Consider the following 19820-nt stretch of genomic DNA (forward strand, 5'->3'; position numbering starts at 1 on the left):
GCAGCTGCGCCGGCCACGGCAGCAGCCCGGCCAGCAGCCGCAGCCCCAGCGGGAAGAGCGGCAGGAAGGCGCAGTTGTGCTCCAGCAGGTAGCCGCGCTCGGCGATGAACAGGAAATGCTCGGCGTCCCAGCGGCCCAGCCCGCCCAGCAGCCGCTCCACCAGCGCGTCCCACGGGCCCCGCGGGCCGGAGCGCGGCGGCGAGAAGGCGTCGGCGGCGTGGTCCGGGATCAGCAGGTTGAACACGGCCTGTGAAACAAGAGAGGGCTGGCAGAGAGGCTCCGGTACCCGGAGCTCCTGGGGGAGGGTGGCACCGAGGCCGGAGCCCAAGATGCCCACGAGGCTGTGAAAAGGTGCAGACGCAACCTTTTGGGGTATTTACATCTGAGCAGAATAACGCTCTGGGATCCAGCATGGATCCCGGCAGAACTGGCCAGGGAAAGCTGCTCACGGCTGTGACTGGGCTCTGTGCTGGCTGTCACAGCCAAGCTCTCCCAGGCTCAGAGCAGGACGTCTCTGCAAATAAGATTTGGGAGGAACATACAGCAGGAGATTACTGTTCCTTTTCTGTGGATAAACACACTTTGTGCCAAACCAGCCTCTTGCAGCAGCAGCATGAAAACACAGCAAGTCACAAGGAAATTAATGCATTTTTACTTAACAGCAACCAGTAAGTAAAACCCCTGGCTGCAGCCACCTGTTGGCTCTCCAGAGAGGATGATTTCCCCATTGTGCAGAACCAGCTCATGGATCTCAGGGGTACTGGGAGCAGCAAAGCCCAGCAGAGCCTCCCTGGCTGGAGGACACACTTGCCTGCAGCAGCAGCGCCAGGGCCCGGCAGCGCAGGGAGAACCACACGACCTCTCGGAGCTGGGGGTCTGCCCTGCTCCACAGCTCCATCCCACAGCCAGGAACTGCCTCACGAGGTCACCGGTACCAGGGGAATTCTCCTTCCAGTTTGGGAAACCTGGGTTGGTAAACACAGAGGACAAAGAAAGGGATTTCTGGCTTCAGCCTCATTTGTGAATTTTGAGCTTTTATTTACTGTCAGGCACTTGAAAGGTGCAAGTCCCTGTGAACAAGAAAGTCACTTATGGAAGAGATCACAGATCTGGGAGATGACGCAGAAACCTCTTTGATATTGCTCCTAAAAAAAAAAAAAATCCCTGACTCGTTAACCTTGGCCAAGACACTGAGGGAGAGAGGCTATGGGGTGTTCCCTGACCCCCTCCCCGGGCCGGGGTAAATCCCTGGAGCAGACAGGCTGCTCGGCTGCCTCAGCAGGAACTGCAGCAGCTGGAGCCAAGCATCCTCACACACATCCAGTGCCAACGCCGTGAATGGGATCTAAGCCTCTTTTTCTTGGAATGGAGACAGAATTCCTGTGGACTCTGAGCCTAACCCCCGTGTAAGCAGTTGCTGAGAGGGGCTGCCAGGAGCTCCCTCCTCTCTCCTGCTCTGTGTTTGCCCCTGGGAAGCCAGGAATGGATTTACTCAGCTGCCAGAGCAGGGTGGAAGTCAGGCACACAGCACTGGCAGGACACAAACTCCGTGCCACTCCACCCTCACCACCTGCAATTCTCCAGTATTTTGGCAAAGCTCCTGGCACCTGCCTGTCGGGCACATTCTGAATCCACCCGTCCACCTCCTCCCTGCACACCTCGCCTGAGGGATTCCAGCCTCTTCTGGAGCCTCCCCAGTTCAGTGGCTGCATGCCTGCATGTCCGTGGTGCCCAGCTCTGATCCCTGGCCCTGAGCAGGGGCAGGCAGGCAGGATCTGCTGTGCAGCTCTTTAAGATAAAACATTTATTCCGTTGGTTCCCCAGCCACCAGCTGCTTTTCAGTTAGAGAAACACACAGCCCACAGCTCTCGCTGGGTCCCGGTGACACCACATCCTGCCCTTCTGTCTGCTCCAGCACTCTGTAACACACAGAGATCCCCAAATCCATCGCTCCACAACCTAAAATCACTGACATTTCCCTAGTGCCACTGTGGAGAGAAAGCCCTGCCAGGCTGAAACTGCACCAGAGGGCAGAGAGCAAATCATCAGCGAGGCAAAAACCAAGGTCCAGACCGGCTCATTGGCAAGTCCAATCCCCAAGCACAGGGTTATGCTTCCTATTTAACCACAAATAAAAGTTTTGGGGTTGCTCCTGTTCCCCTTGTGCTCCCCAGCACTCCCAAAGCAACGGGTGGGCTGCACATTCTCCTGCATCACGAAGCTGTGACGTTATTTTAAGCGAGGGGACACTTCAACCCAGCTGTAAACTCTTTTAAAGCACATTCACAGCTGCAAATCCTATTAAAGCACAGCGGCAAGAATGGTCCTGGCACTTTAAATATAGTTTTTTCCAAAAAGCAGAGAAAAAGCCTCGCCTGAATGTGCCAAGAGAGCTCAAAGCAAACAGCTTTAAAAAGCCTGTTCCTGTCACGACGCAGCACACCTTGTGACAGAGCAAAGCCTTCAAAAGAGCTGCAGCCCACAAGCCCCGTTTGGATCCAGAACGCAGCGTCGGGAATGGCTCAGCCCCAAAAATCCTGTGGGAAAGAGCACCTGCACGAACACAAAAAGGAGAGGGAGAAGGGCGTTAAAAATATTCCAGCAGGAAAAGACGCAAAGTCTGAATTAAAGATGCTCTTCTCTCCGTGTTCTGCGCTTCCCTTGGCTCTCAGCTGCGAATCCCAGGCTGGAAGCGGCGCTGAGAGAGGGATGTGGGCAGGGACGGGGCAGGGGCCGGGGCAGGAGGCCGGAACGGGAGCGGCGGGTCCGTGCAGCCGCAGTGCGGGGCAGGACCAGCCGGTGGCAGCAGCCGCTCGCCACAACGGCAGCGAGGATGCTGCTCCATCCAGCCCGCATCCCAGCGCGGCTGGGCGCCCGGCGCCTCTCCAGCCTGCTGTGAGATCCAGCAGTTGCTCCAGACACTTTTTAAACCCCTTCTAACCAGGACGCCAAAGGAACGCAGCAGGATTTTGGAAATGCTCTTTGCCTGGCGCTGTTTCTGCGGGCGCTCTCTCATCCATCCCTCCTGCCCGGAGCTGCTCCAGAGGCTCCAGCAGGGCTTCCCGCGGATCTGGATGCCATCGGGAGCGGTTCTGCCTCTTGGGTGTGCAAAACCCACGGGGGTGTGCAAAACCCACGGGGGTGTGCAAAACCCACGGGGGTGTCCAAAACCCACGGGGGTGTCCACGGGAGTGTGCAAACCCCACGGGGGTGTGCAAAACCCACGGGGTTGTTCAAAACCCACGGGGGTGTCCAAAACCCACGGGGGTGTCCAAAACCCACGGGAGTGTGCAAAACCCACGGGGGTGTCCAAAACCCACGGGGGTGTGCAAAACCCACGGGGGTGTCCAAAACCCACGGGGCTGAAGTGAACTGCTCCGGGTCAGGTCCCGGCTGTGCCGGGCTGCGGCACGGCACGGCACACGGACGGACAGCGCGGTGCTGCCGCGCCGGCACTGCCCGGGGCCGGTTCCGCGGCCGTCCCCCGGCAGCCAGAGCCGCTGCGGCCGCTCGCGGTGCCCGCCCGGGCGGAAGGGCCGCGGAGCTCCGCTCTCCCCGCGCGGGCAGCGGCCGGACACGGAGGGACCCCCGGGCACACGGGGCGCTCCCGGCTGCCTCCAGCCCCTGCGGTGCCCGCCTGCCGCCGGCGAGGCCGCACGGCGCCGCCCGGGACTCGAACCCCGCCCGAGCCCGCGCCTGACTCGGCCCGTCCGGCTGGGCCCCTCAGGCCTCACCGTGCGGCTCCTGCCGGTCCCGGGGCCGGGCTGAGGGCGGCGGGGATACCCCGGCTCCGGTCCCGGTGCCGATTCCGGTCCCGGCTCCGCTCCCGGTGCCAGTCCCGATCCCGATCCCGATCCCGCTTCCGGCCGCGCGCCCCTTTCCGGCGTCACGCGGCGGCGCCGCGCGCGCGTGGGGAAGGGGCGGGCGGCGCCATCTTTGTTGAGGGCGGGCGGGGGAGCCGGGCCGGGACCGGGAATGGGAACCGGGACCGGGAACCGGAACCGGGGCAGGCCCAGGGCTGTATCCCGGCAGCTGCAGCACAGGGAGCTGAGGCGGCAGGGCGGGCCCGTCCGGAGGGCACAGGGGGATGGCGGCCTGAACGCACAACCCCTCACGCCTTGCACCCGAATCTTTCCGTTCCTAGAGTTCGTCACACGCCTCTCTCTGCCAGCAAAGGGGAAAACTTGAGTTCACCCAGAGCCCTCAGAGAAGCTCTCGGTGCCCGGCCCGGATCCACCCTGCGCTGAAGGAGAAACCCCCGGGGCTGCGGAGCCTTCAGGAGCTCCCCGGGCGCTCCATCGGGCATCGGCCTCGGGAGAAATCAAGTTTTCCTTGCTGGCAAAAACGTGGGGAACAGCAGAGTGAGCGGGGTCCAGAGCGTTAGAGGAATTCCTGGAGCAGAAGGATTTGGGTGCGGGTCAGGCCCATCAAGGGCCGGGGTCGGGTGTGCCACTGCTCTCATTGCTCTCATTTCTCTCATTTCTCATCTCTGCCCTTCGTTTTCCCTCTCTGAGCAGCGCCCGGGGCTGCGGCTGTGCACACACACGAGATGGAGCAGAATTCCTCGGCGGGGCTCAGCTGGGTGCGGGATTCTGCTAAAATGGGTCTCGTGCCTCTCCTCCCTGCCCGCCCGGCGTTCCCTCCGGGTGAAACCCACGCGATCCCAGCGCTGCCTCCCGTCACTGCTGGCTCCTTCCTGCTCGGGAAAAGCAGCAGAACCTCCAGGCGTGTTTGCTCAGGGTGAACACAGCTCCTGGGACACAGACCTGGCTGTCAGGGGAGCTGTGCACTGCCAGAGTCCTGGGTGCCAGCGTTTCCTGGAGCCAAGGAAGCCCAGCACCATTCCTGCCTTTTCAGCCATCCACCTGAAGGACTCTCCTGCCAGGAAGAGCTCCCACAACTCCTGCCCACAGACAAGACTTTTCAGGAAAAAGCTCTTTGATTTTGGCACAGTCGCCCCCAGGAATCTCAAGTTTGAGGAATGAAGGCTCTGGGAACTGAGAGCTCCTGAGGAGAGGATTGGGAAGATAAAACAAGGGGAATTTCTGAACAAAAATGACGTTTGCCTTTAAAAAAAAAGCTGTTTTTTTTCTTGAATGAGCTCGGAGCATTCTGGCTACCCTGCTTGCAGTATCCACCGAGGACAAAGCCTCGGGCTAAACGAAATTCCTGCTTGCACATCCTCATCCTGAGAGGCTCAGCTTGGCCTGCCTGCTGCTGGGAAGCCCCGGCTCGGGAGGAAGTCAAGAGCCCGCGCCACGCTCCCAAAAAAACGTGAAAAATGCGCGGGGAAGGAAAATTTTCCATTTGACAGAGCTGGGAGGGAACTGCCTCCCTTCCCAGCAAGGCCCTTCCCTCCCTGGCAGCCACAGCCTCACCTCACGCTGCAAATCCCGAGCCTGGGCAGCTCCTCAGGAAAAATTCCAGCAGGGAAAGCAAAGTCAGAGCAAGCAGCAGAGCTCCCGAGCAGGGCAGGCCTCGGGCACCACCAGCACTGAGCTGCCCTCCCTGTCCTGCCAATAAAAAAAACCCTTACAAACATCTTACCAAGATTTAATGTACATTTATTCTTAACACGTGGAACATATAGTATAAAGATTTCATACTGAATAAATGATATTCATTAAGCCAAAAAAGGAAAAAAGGGAGGAATTTACATCAAGTTTTTAGCTACATCGTCTGAAATACAAATATGCAGAATTCATCACTGAAAAATCTCAATTGTGTTTCTTCATCAGGAACTTCAACTGAACCTAGAACTTTTTCACACCTCGATTAGAAAGAAAACAAAAACAGGAAAAAAATAAACTATAAGTTGATTGGCTGCTGAGACAGCAATGACTTTATACACAGAGACCTGTACAGCATCCTCCAGGGAGGGATGTCTGGCAAGAGATTAAATAATTGTGTCTCGCTTTTGCAGGTCATCAACTCGTTAACTCGTCATACTATAAAGGGTGGGAGGGGACAAAACTGCAGGAGTCTCGGGGTATGTGCAATGTACAACGTCATATATATATACACACGTGGCAGCGCTGGGCTGCAGCTAAAGGTTAAAACCAGTTCTAAGAGGTGATCTCAGGGTTATTCATACAATCAAGGAGGAAGAGAGAAAGAGGTCAGGGTGTTGTAGGTTCACACATTATACTTTGGGGGAAAAGCCTTTTTTTTTTTTTCTCCTCAACATTAACTAAAAACATTTTTAAAAACTACAGCTTGCTGCTGATCCAGCGTTTTTTTCTTTTTTTTTTTTTTATCCATGTGAGACATTATTACAGTATGTTTACAGTTTAAGGTGTACAGTACATGGAGTTCTACACGCTACTGCACAGGCCTCCCTTGGACAAGGTCTGTTCACAACTGGTAACTTCTTGGTTCCTGCAAGATTGTGAATGTACAACGATAAACCACACGGAGTTCAGCAGTCACTTTTTGTCCTTCAGAGTTTACCATTAAAAACAGTTATGAAAGTGGTGCCTGTCAACGGGATAACACGGCAAGTCGTCTTTCCCCAAACTCACTGTAAACGACAGTAACTTTGGTTAAAATAAAAAAAAGTCTTCTATGTAGACAGAACTTTGTCTCCTTTAATAAGGGGTTCGGGACAAATCTGAGGGGCAGGGAAGGGGGAGAGGGGCCGGGGAGATCTTTCCCCGAGGGAGAAGCAGGACAGCGCAGGGCAGACAGTGGATTCTGAGGTGGTTTTGCATAAATAAAGGGCAACAGTCAGTTTCTAAGTTCTCCACTCACGCACACGCACACGGGGGCTCGGATCCCACAGCTGTCATGACTGGCCAATTAAAAACAGTACATCGCAAATAACTTGTGAAACCAAAGAGTTCATCAAAGGCGACACGGAGATGTCCAAGAGCCGCGACTCGTACAAGGTGAACTCCGAGTGGTTCTCGTCCACCTTGGCCAGGGCCAGCAGCGCGCGGGCGGCGCGGCGCATCATGTCCACGCTGGTGGCCTCGAAGGGCGGGCTCTGCATGTGCATCAGCCCCGCCTGGCTCTGCTGGAACTGCGTGGCGGCCAGGCTGTCCTCCAGGAAGCCCAGCAGGTTGCCGATGCTGCCCTTCTGCACGGCGATGGCTCTGGCGGCCAGGCTGTCCCCCTGGGCCAGGTTGGCCAGCAGCACCACGGCCATCTCCCGGCACACCGGGTTCTTTCTGTCACTGAGGAACCGCACCATGGTGCTGTACAGCTTCTCCAAGCGGCTGAACGGGGGCGTGGCGAGGATCAAATCCACGTTGTTGTCCTGGATGCTGAGTTTGCTGAGTGTTTCCAAAACCAGTCTCTGAGGGGAGAGGACGGCGTTGGGTCCCAGTGTCGGAAAGGGATCCTGGGCCTCTGCCGAGGGACACACTGCCCAGTGGAGCAGTCCATCCAGGATAGGCAAACAGATGCTTTCCGGGTAAGGGGAGAGGTCCAGCTGCCCAGAAATGTTGGCCAACGTGACCAGTGTGTTTTCGCGCAGCATCTCCAAACAGTCCCACCACCACTCCACCTTGTTGCAGCTCACCCCTTGGTCCTGCTCCTCCTCCTTCTCGTAGGTCAGGGGCGCCTGTTTGCGTTCTGGATGCTTGTGGTGTAGGAGGATCAGTTTCCCTAGAATCAGCAGCAGCCCGGGGTGTTTGGACATTTCAAAGTCATTGCCCGGCACAAACGATAAACTCCTGATGATGTTGGAGACGCAGATGCAGCGCTTGGCCAGAGAGTCCTGCCAGTCCAGGAGGGTGCAGAGCGGCGTCTCGTCCTTACTGTGGGGTTCATCCTCCAGGATTTTTATATTTCTGTGGCTCTGAGCTGGACTGATGACAAAGGGAAACTTGCTGCTCTCCTTCGCCGTTTCCGAAGCTTTGACCTCTTCCTCCTCCCCGGGCAGGGAGCCCGGGCGTGCCGAGAGCATGTCGTCCATGGTGGCAGTTATCCTCTTCTCCGAGGAGCCGTCGGGCGCGGGAGCCTCCCCTTCCCTGGGGCTCGGGTTGCTCTCGGCTGCTGAACGTTTCCTCAAGGCAGAGGAGCAGGAAGCTCGTTTGTGAGGCAAGGGCAGCTCGGTCTTGCTCTCGAAGTGTGTCTGGATGTGCTCGGTGGTGTCCCCGCCGCCGATGCGCCAGTGCAGGAGCCCGCTGTCGAACTCCTGCACCCGGCCCAGCTTGTCCGAGTAATCCACCACGAAGGGGTCGTTCTTCTGCACCACCTTCACTGGAAGCTTGTCGAATTTACTCACTAGCTTCTCCTCGCTGCTCTCTAGAGGTACTTTGTCCTTGCTCGAAAACGCAGCCTCCTCCTCTTCCTCGTCCTCCTCTTCCTCCTCACAGTTCAGGCTCCGTGGCTCATCGTCCTCCTCCCCTTCTTCAGGGGAGGAAGCTGAAGATTTGCAGAACCTTTCAGGATCTAATAGTGTTCTTTGCCCTGGGTCTCCTACCTCGTATTCCTTCAGGATTCCAAAGATTTCAATCAGGCAGCGCCGGAAATATTCCACCAAGAGCTCCAGCAAGCCTGGCAGCTGCAGGGGGGGAGAAAAACAGGAGGGGAGGAAGGAACAGCCATCAGAAAACAACTCAGTCCAGCACACGCAGGGCAGAGAGTTTAAGCAGTGCTAGCAATTAACGGTGCTTCTCGTTCCGGCAATAAATGGTGCAGAAGAGAGGTTTTTGTCCTCTGAGAAAAGGGACAAAAGCAGGCACTGGCTGTCAGTACCCAAACTGTCCCCCTGTGCTCTCGGTTGTGTCTCCCCCCTGGGTAACTCCCAGGTAAGGCCTTTGCACACACACAGATCACTCAGGCCAGGGAGTGACCGCTCACAGCTGCCCACACCCCACGCTCAGGTACAGAGGCTGCAGGAGCTGCTGGCTGCCACCTGGCTGACAGAAACCCCTGCAGCATCAGCACTTCAAAGACCTGCCCCAGAGAGCATCTGCACCCACCTGGCTGAGGTTGAAGGTCATGATGCTGTTGTCATCATAGAGCAGGATGTTTATGGTATCTAAGGCCCACGTACTTTCAGCCAGCAGCCCCGACTTCAGAGACATCATCACTCTCCAGGCTTCAGGAGTTCCTGTAACATAAACACATGATACTTCCAGCTCCTGGAGTTTCAAAACAAAAAGGAGACACTTGATACAGATTTGGACCTGTGAAGAGCAGAGCCTGGTTAAGATGATGTACAGGCTGTGTCTACCACCGACCTGCCCGCAGGCAATGCCAGATTAAGGGCTCAGAACACAATTAACCTATAAAAATGCCTCTTTTTTCCAAAGCCAGCAGAGCCCTCTGCTTGGCAGGACTGCACCGAAGGGCCAAGGCACCACGACCCCTCAGCAGGCTCCAGCAGGAAGGCAGGAGCTCCCTCTTACCGATATCTTTTGCCGTCAGCCGCCTCCTCTGCTTCAGCACAGGTTGCGTGGCCTCCACCGAGCCCGGCGGGAAGGTGATGTCCCGTCGGATCATGGGAGGCTGCACAGCTGCTGGTGCGATGTGCGAGGCGGGCACGGGCGGCCCCGCCTTCTGCATCTTCATCCCCGAGTGCAGGAACGGGGATTTACTGGGAGAAGTGCGGTTCTCCAGAGGTCTGGGCAGAGGTGCTGGGCTGGATACCTGAGGAATGTGATTCTGCATGCTGGGGGGGGTCTGGTAGTTGGACTGGGGGGGCCTGGTCATGGGGGGCACGGGGGCGGAGGGGCCGTAGGGAGGTTGCCTGTTCCCGTGGGAAGGCCACGGTCCCTCGTGGTTGACCCTCTGGTCTGAATGCAGGATTTCATCTGTTCGAGTGACCCCGTGGTAAGCGGGGCCCTGGGGCGCCGCGCCCGAGCTCTGCCGGTTGGGGTAACTGCCGTAGCCCAGCTCGTTCCTGCCCTGCCACAGGGCCCCTTGCTGGGGACCCTCGGGGGCCGGCTGGATGGGGCCCCCCATCATCTGCGGGGGGATGTTCTGCTGGGCGCCGGAGCCGGGGGCGGCCGAGACCCTGTCCCTGCCGAACTGGAAGGGGAACTGGCTCTGGCCGGCGCGGCGCTCGGCCGGGTACGTGCTGCCGTACTGGTTGTACAGGTCCTGCTGCGGCGAGGGCTGCGCCGGCGGCTGCTGGCTGGGCTGCTGCGGCTGCGCCGGGGGCAGCTGCTGCTGGGGCTGGCCCTGCCCCGAGCTGTAGGGAACGTTGTAGAGCTCGCCCTCGTGCCGCTTGGCGGGGAGGCCGTAGCTGCCGTCCATCGGCCGCTTGTAGTTCTGCGGGAGGAGAGAGGCACAGACAAGGCGGGGTCAGCGGGAATTCGGGATTGTGTTTCTGGAGGGGTTTTAAGCGTTGGAAGGGGCTGCGCAGGGAGGTGGTGGAGTCACCATCCCTGAGTTCTCCAAGAGACGCCTGAAGGCGGCTCTCAGCGCTCTGCCCGGGGTGACGAGGCGGTGCTCGGGCACACGGTGCACTCATTGATCCCAGAGGTCTGTCCAGCCTCACTGATTCCATGAAACAGGAGCCAAAGCTCTGGGCAGAGGCCCCAGAGCCAGAGGATCTGCCCCACGGCAGGGCCTGGGAGAGGCTCTGTCCCCTTGCTGGCCGTACCCAGTGTGAAAGTTGGATCAGTTGTTCCGTTTCACAAGCCGTGGCCACAATTCCTTGTGGCTGCCTGGGGAGGTTCCCTGTGGATTCCACAAGGATGCCTCGGGGGCAGGAGTCTGCCCACAGAAAGGGCTTTCCTGCAGAAAAGGCTCAGCTCTACTCTGCATTCACCACAAACCAGACCAGACACTGGCACTTGCTTCCTCCCACATCCAGGAATCTTATCAGACCCCGTTTCTCTCATTTCCCAGGCCTCTGCCCAAGTGTCAGACAAAATGCATTAAAAACTGTTGTACTTCCTGCTTCTTCCTTTCCTGTGGATCTCAAAACATCTTGCTGAAAGGAGCAAGAAGGCTTCTCACCCCTAATTCTTTTAAGTGCAAACGGAGAAAACAGCCAACTGCTGCCCAAATGAAAATCCAGGCTCTCTCTTGCCTCCAAGGTCTGAGCTGTAGCTGCTGTGGAGGCTATTCAGACACTCCACGGTCATAACTGGCTTCAGATGGAGCTCTAGGGCTTCAAAGATGACAAGTTCCAGAGTAACTCGAACTCTTGGCTCCGAGCCCCGTGGCTCTGGTTGCAGAGCAGTTGGAATTATTCTTAGCACAGCTCAGTGAGTGCCCTCTCTATACTCTCCTAAACCATAGGACTTAAAATTATCAGGAAAACATTATGGGTCCTGGCATGGATACAAAGAGCAAGTCGTATGTGAGGATTATGGAAAGGGCTGCACGTTCATTCAAACTGTCCTGAAACAAACCTGAAGGGTTTGGGAACAGCAAGGAGGAGGAGGCAGCAGGGCCATGGAGTCTGAAACCTCTGGTTGCAGGATAAGAAATAGAAAGACCAAAAAAATCCCCTGGTTTGTGCAGAACAATCCACCTGAAACAGCTCTCCTGAATGACCCAGGACTTACACCAAAGAAAGTCATCACTTGGACCAAAAGTGTTACAGGAACAGGATGGGATTCAGAAAGTTCCAGAAGGAAAGAGTCCAATAAAGCTTCCTGACCTTCTGCTACCTGACCAGAGCATGCAAACCACACAACCTCCATTCTCAGAACACTGTTTTGTTAACACAGCACTGGGAATGTAAGTTAAAACTTTTTAGAATTGTTTTCAAATGGGAGAAAAATCTTCCAAAGTATAAAATCAGGTTGGAGCACCCTGGGAAATTGTCCCTGCCCATGGCAGGAGGTGGCACTGGATGGGCTTTAAGGTCCCTTCACCCAAGCCACTGTGTGGTTCTGTGATGAGGTACCTAATTCTTCACATTCATAAAGCAAAAGCACGGCCCAGAGAGTTTTCATCTTCCCCTCTTCACAAAGAGCACAGGTAAAACTCCCAGCTGAGCCAGCTGGGGCTCACCCACCTGCTGCTGCTGCTGATACATGGTGGTTTGCTGGCTGGGGAAGGGGCTGCCCGAGGATGTGCCTTGAGTGGAGAATTGATTGCCATAGGAATCATGTCTGGAGGAGAGAGAGATGCGTCAGTGTCACGGCGGCAGGCTGGCAGCCCCGCCGGGCCCGGCAGCCCCCGGCACAGACCTTTGCTGCTGCTGCTGCTGCTGGGGGTAGCGGCTGGGCGAGTACATGCCCGAGTCGGGCGCGGCGGGCAGGATGCTGGGCTGGGGGGTGCCGCTGCCCAGGCTGCCCTCGGGCCCCAGCCCCGGCTCCGTCCTGCGGGGAGAGAGGCAGAAAAACCCACGGCATCAGCACCGTGCGTGGCGTGGCACGGGCTGCCCCGCTCGTGGCAGTGAGCAGGGGGCCCAGCAGGGCAGGGCAGGGCAGGGCAGGGCAGCACCCACCTGACCCTGTCGTAGGGGGCTCCGTAGGAGTAGTGCTGCCGCTGGCCCATGGCCATGTTGCCCATGCCGGGGCCGGCGGCGCGGTTGTAAGGGTCACCCATGCCACTGTTGGGACCCTGCCCTGAGGACATGAAGGGGTCGCTTCCTGGAGCTGGAAGAGAATGAGAACCATTGATCACACCTGCCTCTGCCTTAGGAAAAGACTTCTGAGGTTCTGGGCAGGAAGGGCGAGCAGGGGGTGCCCTGCAGCATTTGCAGCACCCAGGCAGACAGGGATGAGGCTCCAGGAGGAGATGATCCCTCACCTTTCCTCATACTGCTGTAGGGATCTTTATTTGGCTCGTAAGACATGCGACCCATCATGTCAGAGGTATTCATGCTGGGCTGGTACCCTGGATTTGGAGTCATGGAGTTCCGTTTCTGGAACGCAGGATCACTGCCATCTGCAAAGGCGTCCTGAAGGCCCACCGAGTTACTCCTGTGCCAAAAAAGCCCCACAAAGACACATTACAGAGGTCCATGATGGTCCTCAGGATACTCTTTCTCACATGCTCCCTCTCAGGTGCTGCCATCCCCTCCAAGGTCCAGAACTAAGAGCCCTTCCACAACGCTCTCCTCAGACCCAACCCCAAAATTAAAGAATATTCACACATGATGTTGCTGTCAGCCATGAAGGAGCCAAGCTGTGGAGTCCCACCAAAACAGGCACCCAAGGCCCCAACATCTGCAGCAATGACCCAGAGGTGACCCACCCCCAGCAGTGGTGCCATACCTGATGCCTGGCAAAGGGGGCATCTGACTGTGAGGCGTCGACGCTGGAGTTGGTGGCTTCAAGTCTCCTCCTTCTGCCATGGAGCTGCTGGTGGACTGAGGTGTCTGAGGGCCCTGCATGGAGCCTGAACCCGCTGCAAGAGGAGGAATGTGGGGTGAGCAGCTTTGCACCCTATGGATGCAACCCTGAACCTCCCAGAGCCTCGAGAACAGACAGCCCTTTGAGGAAGAGACAGATGAAATATGGCCAAGAAAGCACGAGGAGCTCAACAGTTCAAGGACAGGCTGGGCCAGGCTCCCCAGAAGAACCTAAAGCTGAGAGGCTGTGTCTCTGCTCATCTTAACCCCGTTCCCTTTTCCACACCATGGTCCTGTGTGGTGCTTCCCATGTTATCTTGCCAGAGCTGATGCTCTGGAGGGCACCACGTGGCAGGAACGTGGGGCTCCTGCCAAGTGACAACCACTGCTGTGCCTGTCACCTCCACATCCCCCCCAGCCTGTCCTGGGAGTCTCAGGATCTCCCCACGGATGGAAACCTCAGCTGAAGCCACCAAGTACCCTGAAGGAGGCTGCTCTGTCTGCTCTGCCCTGCCAGAGCAGTGAATCCACCAGTGAAGCACCACTCCCAGGGATTCCTGGAACAGGGAATGCCGGATCTTTCACTGGAGGACTAAACCCGTCCAGCAGGTTCCCTGCACGTCCCAGCTTTCTGCTCCACTGAGCCTTGACCAAACTCCCCCTGTGTAATCCAGTAATCCAGCTGTGCTGGAGCTCCAGCAGCTCTCCCCTGGCCCGGGATCGCTGTGACAGCATCAGCTCAGGTTCAGCCTCTCCTCGCAGCTGGCAAGAGCTGAACTCTTAATTAATGTTTCCATTAGTTCCGTCCCCAGCACCCGATATCCCTCAGCTTCAGCCCTGCTGGCTGATGAGTCATTTCAGCTATTCATTAAAATCCTCCGAGGTCACGTCCAGGCCATGTTTGTTTACACCCCACCTTCCTGGCACCCTGTCCTCTGCTCTGGGGGGGGCTGGGGGAGGAAGGGCAGCAGGAGCTCCTGGGCAGTTTCACTCACAGCCCCTCCCTGGCAGCCCAGCCCCGCTGCTTCCCCCAGGAACTGGCTCTGGAAAGGCCCTGAGACATTCCCGAGACATTCCCTGAGACATTCCCTGAGACATTCCCAGGACATTCCCAAGACAGTCCCTGCCTCGCTGCCATTTGGTGTTTGTCCCCAGCTCCCGCTGTCCCTCCCACTCACAAACTCACATGGAGCTGGAGCAGGGCCAGCTCCACGCTCTGGGAATTCCAAGCCGAGGTGCCTCCCCGGGGACTCTGCCAGAGGGAACCTGCAGGGCTTCCAGGAAACTCCCAGTGCCCACGAGGGAATTCCCAGTTCCCTCTGGCCACCGTCTCTGGGACACTTCTGGGTGCTGAGGGTGGGATGGGCACTGCATGGAGAGCTCTGGCAGCAGGAGTTCCACCTCTGCAGCCTCAGGAGAGCAGCACAGTAAACCCTCACCATTCCCAAAGTTCTGCAGGAGTGAATTTGGCACAACAGGCTGAAATGGAGAGCAAGCCAATGCCAACAGGTTGTGAGGTCTGCAAGGAGAGCAAACCACGCGTGTGGGACAGCAGAGCCCTTCAGCCAAATGATGAAATGGCTTCACAACGTCCCCCTGTTGTCCACATGTTCCCAAAAAGGGAATTTGTTCTCATCCAGGTGATTCCCTGGGGGACAGCAGCGTGCGGGGCCCTGGAAGAGCAGCACCCACCAGGGCTCCACACTGCCCCGGGGCTCTGGAGCTGGGCTGACAGAGCATTTTCTGTCCTGCCCTACAGCCCCAGGCCCGGAGAGGAAGAAAAGGAAAGTGAAAGAGGAGCAGGGACACGCTGGGTGATTCAGCAGAAAGGCTCAGAGGCAGCAGCCAGCTGCAGTGCTGCCTCTCCTGTTCCCAGCTGTGGGAGTCTGGAGCAAGGCCCTGAGAGAAGGGCTTGAACTGCAAATGCAGCAGAGTCCTCTCAGAGCAGCACCCAAACGTGCAGAGCTGGGGGTCAGAGCCCTGCAAATCCCTTCTGCTGATGTGCTGGAGCAGGAGCTCAGCCCAGGCAGAGCCCCTTCACAAACACCACGCGAGCAAAACAAAACAAAATCTGATGCAGCACCCAATCCACTCTGACACATACCCAGAGCTACAACAAGTCTAAAGTGGCTTCCTAAAAATCTCAGCTCTCTCCAAATAAACTCCAAATGCTCTCAACAGCTTTGTTCCACTGCCTCTGGGGGCAAGAAAGGGTTTTGGAAATAAAGTGGGATTGGATTTGTGGTCTAGGTCGGGCAGAACTCAGAGCCACTTTGGACAGAGGTTCAGTCTGATGGCACAGAAGTTACTTTATCTTGCAGAACACACCAGGGCTGAAGCTCCACTGGGGCAGGCTTCCTGACCAGTGACAAGACATGATTTAGCTCTTTAGAAACCCCCCCTGCAGCTGGAAGGAGAAATGTGGCCCAGCAGAGCACTGGGACAATTGCACTGTCCCTGAAGGTTCAGCAGGGCTGGGACACAACTGCACTGCAGTCAGAAGAGGTTCATTATTCTGCTCCTCAGGAGCCAGACGGAGATGGTGCCAGGTTTCAGGACCAAAAAGGCATTTTTTTGCAAACATTATGGGAACTTCAAAGCAGACCAAGTTTTTGTTTCACCTACATGAGCAGGCTCCTGACCAGAAAAAGCATCTGAAGTTTTTTAGTTATAAGACAAACTGGAAAACTCAAGCTTAAAGAAGAGTTGGCAAATTCAGCAGCAATTCAAGCAATGAACTCAATGCAAATGAGACAGAAAAGATCAGACTTTCCAAAGACTAAAGAGTACAACGTGCATGGCTGGCCTGCATGTCTTTTCTTTTTTTGTTTAACAAATCTGAATTGAGCATTATGCTTAAATATTCAGAAACAGAAGCACCCCACCAAATCTGAAACAACAGCAAGGGTGCATTTTAAAGATTCCTAAAGCACCCAGCTTGCTGTAGGCCTCCAGTGCTCTGAGCAGAGCCTCAGAATGTCCCCCCTGGCTCCTGCTGAGGCTGAGAGCAGAATTCCTGAGGAGGGTGAGTGCACACCCACATGCAGCCTCTCCTCCCAGAAGGTATCACTGGCACAGTCCAAACAGCTTTTGGGTTCCCAAACACCAGCAGTAACAAGGGCTGCTCTTGGAGCCACCCTGCAGGGAAACTGCAGAGCTCTCTCTCCACCAGACTCTCACCAGGCAGAGATGCAGCAGCAAGCACAGAGGTGTGTGTGTTTATTTTTAGGTTTTCCTTTTTCTCAAGCTTAATCCAGAGCTTGGACACACCAAACTGAACTATCCCAAGAGGCTCACCTCACTCCCAGTCTCATCCACTCCCACTTTACCAAAGCATTTTTATCCTGCACAGCCAGAGAACAGGGGGGGCTTTCTGGCAGTTTGGACCAGCCTGGCCAACAGCACGGTGCCACAGACCCTCTGCTCACACCCCCAGCGCCCAAACCAGGGCCTGGCCTCACCTGGAGATGGAGGCTGGATCTTGGTCTGGGATTTCTTTGAGTCAGCAGCTGCAAAGATGTCTGGAGGGGGGTCCTCGCCGCGCTCGATCTTGCACTCGAAGGCGTACAGACACTGGATGTACTGCTTCTTCAGGGAGCTGGCTGCACTGCTCGACGTGCCCACGTTCAGGTTGGTGGCCAGCTCGCGCCACTTCTTGTTTTTGTTGACCTGCACAACCAAACAGGAGGCTGTAAACTCCAAATCCCAGCTGTACCTCCTCCAAGAGGAGCAACCAGCCCTCCCCAGCTCCCAAAGGACGCACTGAGAGCTAAGCAGAGCAGCCCCAAAACTGCTGAACTCCCTTCTTCACCTACAGAAAACTTCTCAGATTCACAGGGACAGACTGCAAATCAAATTAGTCACGAGGTCAGCTGACAGCCAGATGCAGAGACAAAGACAGTGTCACCAATCTTTGCACTGGGCAAAGCAGGAAAAAGGGCTTGGATTGGATCTGGCCACAGACTGTTCTCACCCAGACAAAGGGAGAGCAGACATCTGGCTCACTTATAGAGTGCTGGGTTTTATTTACAGAAATAAAACAGCTAAAATGTGGCTAAATGGGAATTCATGGCTCACATGTGGCCACAAAGCTGATCTCTGTGGCTGGGCTCACTGACCTGAGTCAATCCCCCGATCTCCTTGACAGAGATGTAGAGCCTGTACAGGTCCAGGGGCTTCCTGCCCACGGCTGGCAGGTTGGTCATGCCCATGGCCTTCTCCTCGGTGAAGGCCAGGTAACGATCCACCCACAGCTTCCTCTCGGGCTCCCCACCCAGCTCGTACAGCTTGGTGATCTTCTCGTTGGTCGTGGTAGAGGAACTGGACTTCTAGGAGAAGGAAAGAGAGATCAGGACTGAGCAGCACAACAGCAGCCCCTCCACGTCCCAGTGGCATCCTGGCCCTGCTCCCCGCAGTCTCCTCATGCTGTCCCTGTCTCCTGTGTCCTTCAGCACCTGGAGTGGTGGCAGAGATGGCTTTGGAACTCCAAATCCTTACTTAAAAATGAGCTCTCAGACTGGAGGTGTTCCTCAAACCCTAGACCCAGAACTCAGTGTGTTCATGGCACAGGAGATTCCTTCCACAGCACAGACCAGGAGAGAGCAGCCCTGATGTGTGGCCAAGAGCATTCAAGTCCTCTTTTGCCATAAATAAGAGAGGCTGATGCCAAAACACAGGAGCAGAAGTGAGAGCTCTCCTGGATCTTGCTGCTGGCACAGGGATCAAACCTGCTGAGCATTTGTTTACCTTCAGGTAGCAAAGGAGGAGACCAGGGGCTCAGAAACTGCTTTTTTGGTGGTTCTTTTGAAACTGGTAGCAGCAATGCAAAGAAAAACACTCCCTGAAGAACTTGTTTGCCTCCCTCTTCTGGCTTTGATACAGGATTAGTGAGAGGTCTGTTTGTGAAACAACTGCAGCACTTTAGTTTCCACGTCCCAGCTGAGAGCTGACTCGCTCCAGGCCCACTCCACCAACAAACTCAGGTTTGTTTACGCTGCTTTTGGCAGTTTCACTGTGGCAGGTAATAATTCCTAATGCTGAATTTGTTTTCCAGGTGAAATCCATGTCTCCCATAGGACTGGGAAACACCCCCCTCCATTTTTCACACTGTTCAATCCAATACAACACATGGCTTTATTTCCCTGGGTGCTGAAGAGGATGGGAGTCAATAAAAACAAAACCCAGAACATTTTACCTTTGACTTGGATTCTGCTTTGGGCGTCCCATCTGCCTTGTTGTTCATTTTAGTTGCAGGTGTTAATTTGACATCCCCGAGTCCCATCATTTCAGGGCTTGCTGCCATCCCTGGGAAGTTAAAGGAATCTTTAACACCAATTTTCCTTCCAGGGTAACAAAATCAGTGAAGTCCTAAAGCTCTGGCTTACCTGCAGAGTTGTTGGCCATGTTGCCCCCCATGGGGTAGGGGGGGCCCTGGGGGTTTATCATGCCAGCCATGCTGTTAATTCCCTGCCCATAAGGAGGCCCAGTGCCCATCATCCCCCCCTGGTTCATGTTGGGATAACCAGGAGGCCTAGAGGAGGAAGAAACACACAATTAGTCCACATTTTAGGCACTAGGATGTTGCCTTCTGAGGAAGCAGCTTTGCTGAAAGAAACCTAAAAAGGACATGGAGAAGTGACTCGCCCCAAACCATTTTTCCAAGAGAAGAACAAAGATCAGGTGCTCTTGTGAAGCTCAGTACCCAGAGCCCAAGTCACATTCTCAGGAGAAAAGGGGATGCAAACCCTTTGGAAAGTGGGACTTGAGCTCTGAACATTTTCACCTTTCATCTTGCTCTCCCACATCCCCAAATTGAGCCTCATTTCAGTTGTTAAATTGCCTTTAACCTGCAGGCTCTGCAGCCTGGGCAGTGAAGTGAGAATACAGGGTTTACAATTGTGGAATGTCCTGGGCTGGGAGCATTGTTTTCCACGTATCACAAACCTCCCACACAACTGTGGCTCAAACTTCTTCCTCAAAGGGACCTCAAAGGTGCCTTTATTGGGCTTTGGGAACTTGAGCCTTGGCAGCCACAGGCAAAAGCAGGAGGTTGCAGGAGCAGCCCTCAGGTGAGGATAAAGAGCAGTGTCCAGTGAGACAACAAACACATCCACCAGTTCTGGAGGAACCCAATTTCAGAGCACGTTCGTGGCTCCCACAGCATTCTGGCAGGCCACACACACCTACTCTGAAATGGGCAATAAAGGAGAAAACCACCACAGAAAACAGTGCAAAGCTCAGAGCTGAATTCCAGCTCCTTTCCCACAACTGCTCATCAAGGCCCTAAAAGGAAGAAGTTCCTCACACTGGACAAGCAATGCCTTGGATCACACACAGCTGGGTGCCTGCTGGGTTTAGGGGCTGCAGCACAGGGGCAGCATCTCCAAGTCACCCAGGGGACAGAGAACAGCAGAGAGCAAAATGCAAAATCAACTGAAGGGATCTCAGAGTTAAATAATTTCACCTGTGGACATTGAAATTTCTCTAAGTATGTCACAAATGATGTATGGAGTGCTGGAATGGTTTGGGTTGGACAGACCCTGAAGATCATCCCCTGTTTAACCCCCTCCATGGGCAGGGACACCTTTCCACTGTGCCAGGCTGCTCCCAG

At 55.7% G+C, this 19820-nt stretch overlaps 2 protein-coding genes across 3 annotated transcripts in view; both read right to left on the reverse strand.

Annotated features, from left to right (window-relative positions):
- The window catches only part of PIGV (phosphatidylinositol glycan anchor biosynthesis class V), a 5693-nt gene extending 1828 nt beyond the window's left edge, over positions 1 to 3865 (reverse strand). The window contains 6 exon segments of the mRNA XM_041417719.1: positions 1 to 19; positions 22 to 247; positions 812 to 965; positions 1094 to 1145; positions 2444 to 2553; positions 3735 to 3865. The exon segment at positions 1 to 19 is cut by the window's left edge and continues 850 nt beyond it. Of these exon segments, the coding sequence (XP_041273653.1) occupies positions 1 to 19; positions 22 to 247; positions 812 to 898 (332 nt within the window). The 5' untranslated portion in view covers positions 899 to 965; positions 1094 to 1145; positions 2444 to 2553; positions 3735 to 3865.
- A 1676-nt stretch (positions 3866 to 5541) lies between these two features.
- ARID1A (AT-rich interaction domain 1A) overlaps positions 5542 to 19820 on the reverse strand; it is a 53151-nt gene continuing 38872 nt past the window's right edge. Inside the window, exons 9-20 of one of the 2 annotated variants that reach the window (XM_041417714.1) lie at positions 18595 to 18740; positions 18405 to 18514; positions 17329 to 17535; positions 16672 to 16879; positions 13134 to 13266; positions 12667 to 12839; positions 12362 to 12512; positions 12102 to 12233; positions 11927 to 12023; positions 9360 to 10224; positions 8931 to 9061; positions 5542 to 8509 (exon numbers count right to left, since the gene is read on the reverse strand). In XM_041417714.1, the coding sequence (XP_041273648.1) occupies positions 6785 to 8509; positions 8931 to 9061; positions 9360 to 10224; positions 11927 to 12023; positions 12102 to 12233; positions 12362 to 12512; positions 12667 to 12839; positions 13134 to 13266; positions 16672 to 16879; positions 17329 to 17535; positions 18405 to 18514; positions 18595 to 18740 (4078 nt within the window). In that variant the 3' untranslated portion in view covers positions 5542 to 6784. Of the gene's footprint in view, positions 8510 to 8930; positions 9062 to 9359; positions 10225 to 11926; positions 12024 to 12101; positions 12234 to 12361; positions 12513 to 12666; positions 12840 to 13133; positions 13267 to 16671; positions 16880 to 17328; positions 17539 to 18404; positions 18515 to 18594; positions 18741 to 19820 lie in introns of both variants that reach the window. The other variant, XM_041417713.1, reaches the window with a different exon arrangement.

Source organism: Onychostruthus taczanowskii, unplaced genomic scaffold (genome assembly GCF_017590055.1).
Source record: "Onychostruthus taczanowskii isolate IOZ18803 unplaced genomic scaffold, ASM1759005v1 scaffold56, whole genome shotgun sequence".
Taxonomy (NCBI): Eukaryota; Metazoa; Chordata; class Aves; order Passeriformes; family Passeridae; genus Onychostruthus; species Onychostruthus taczanowskii.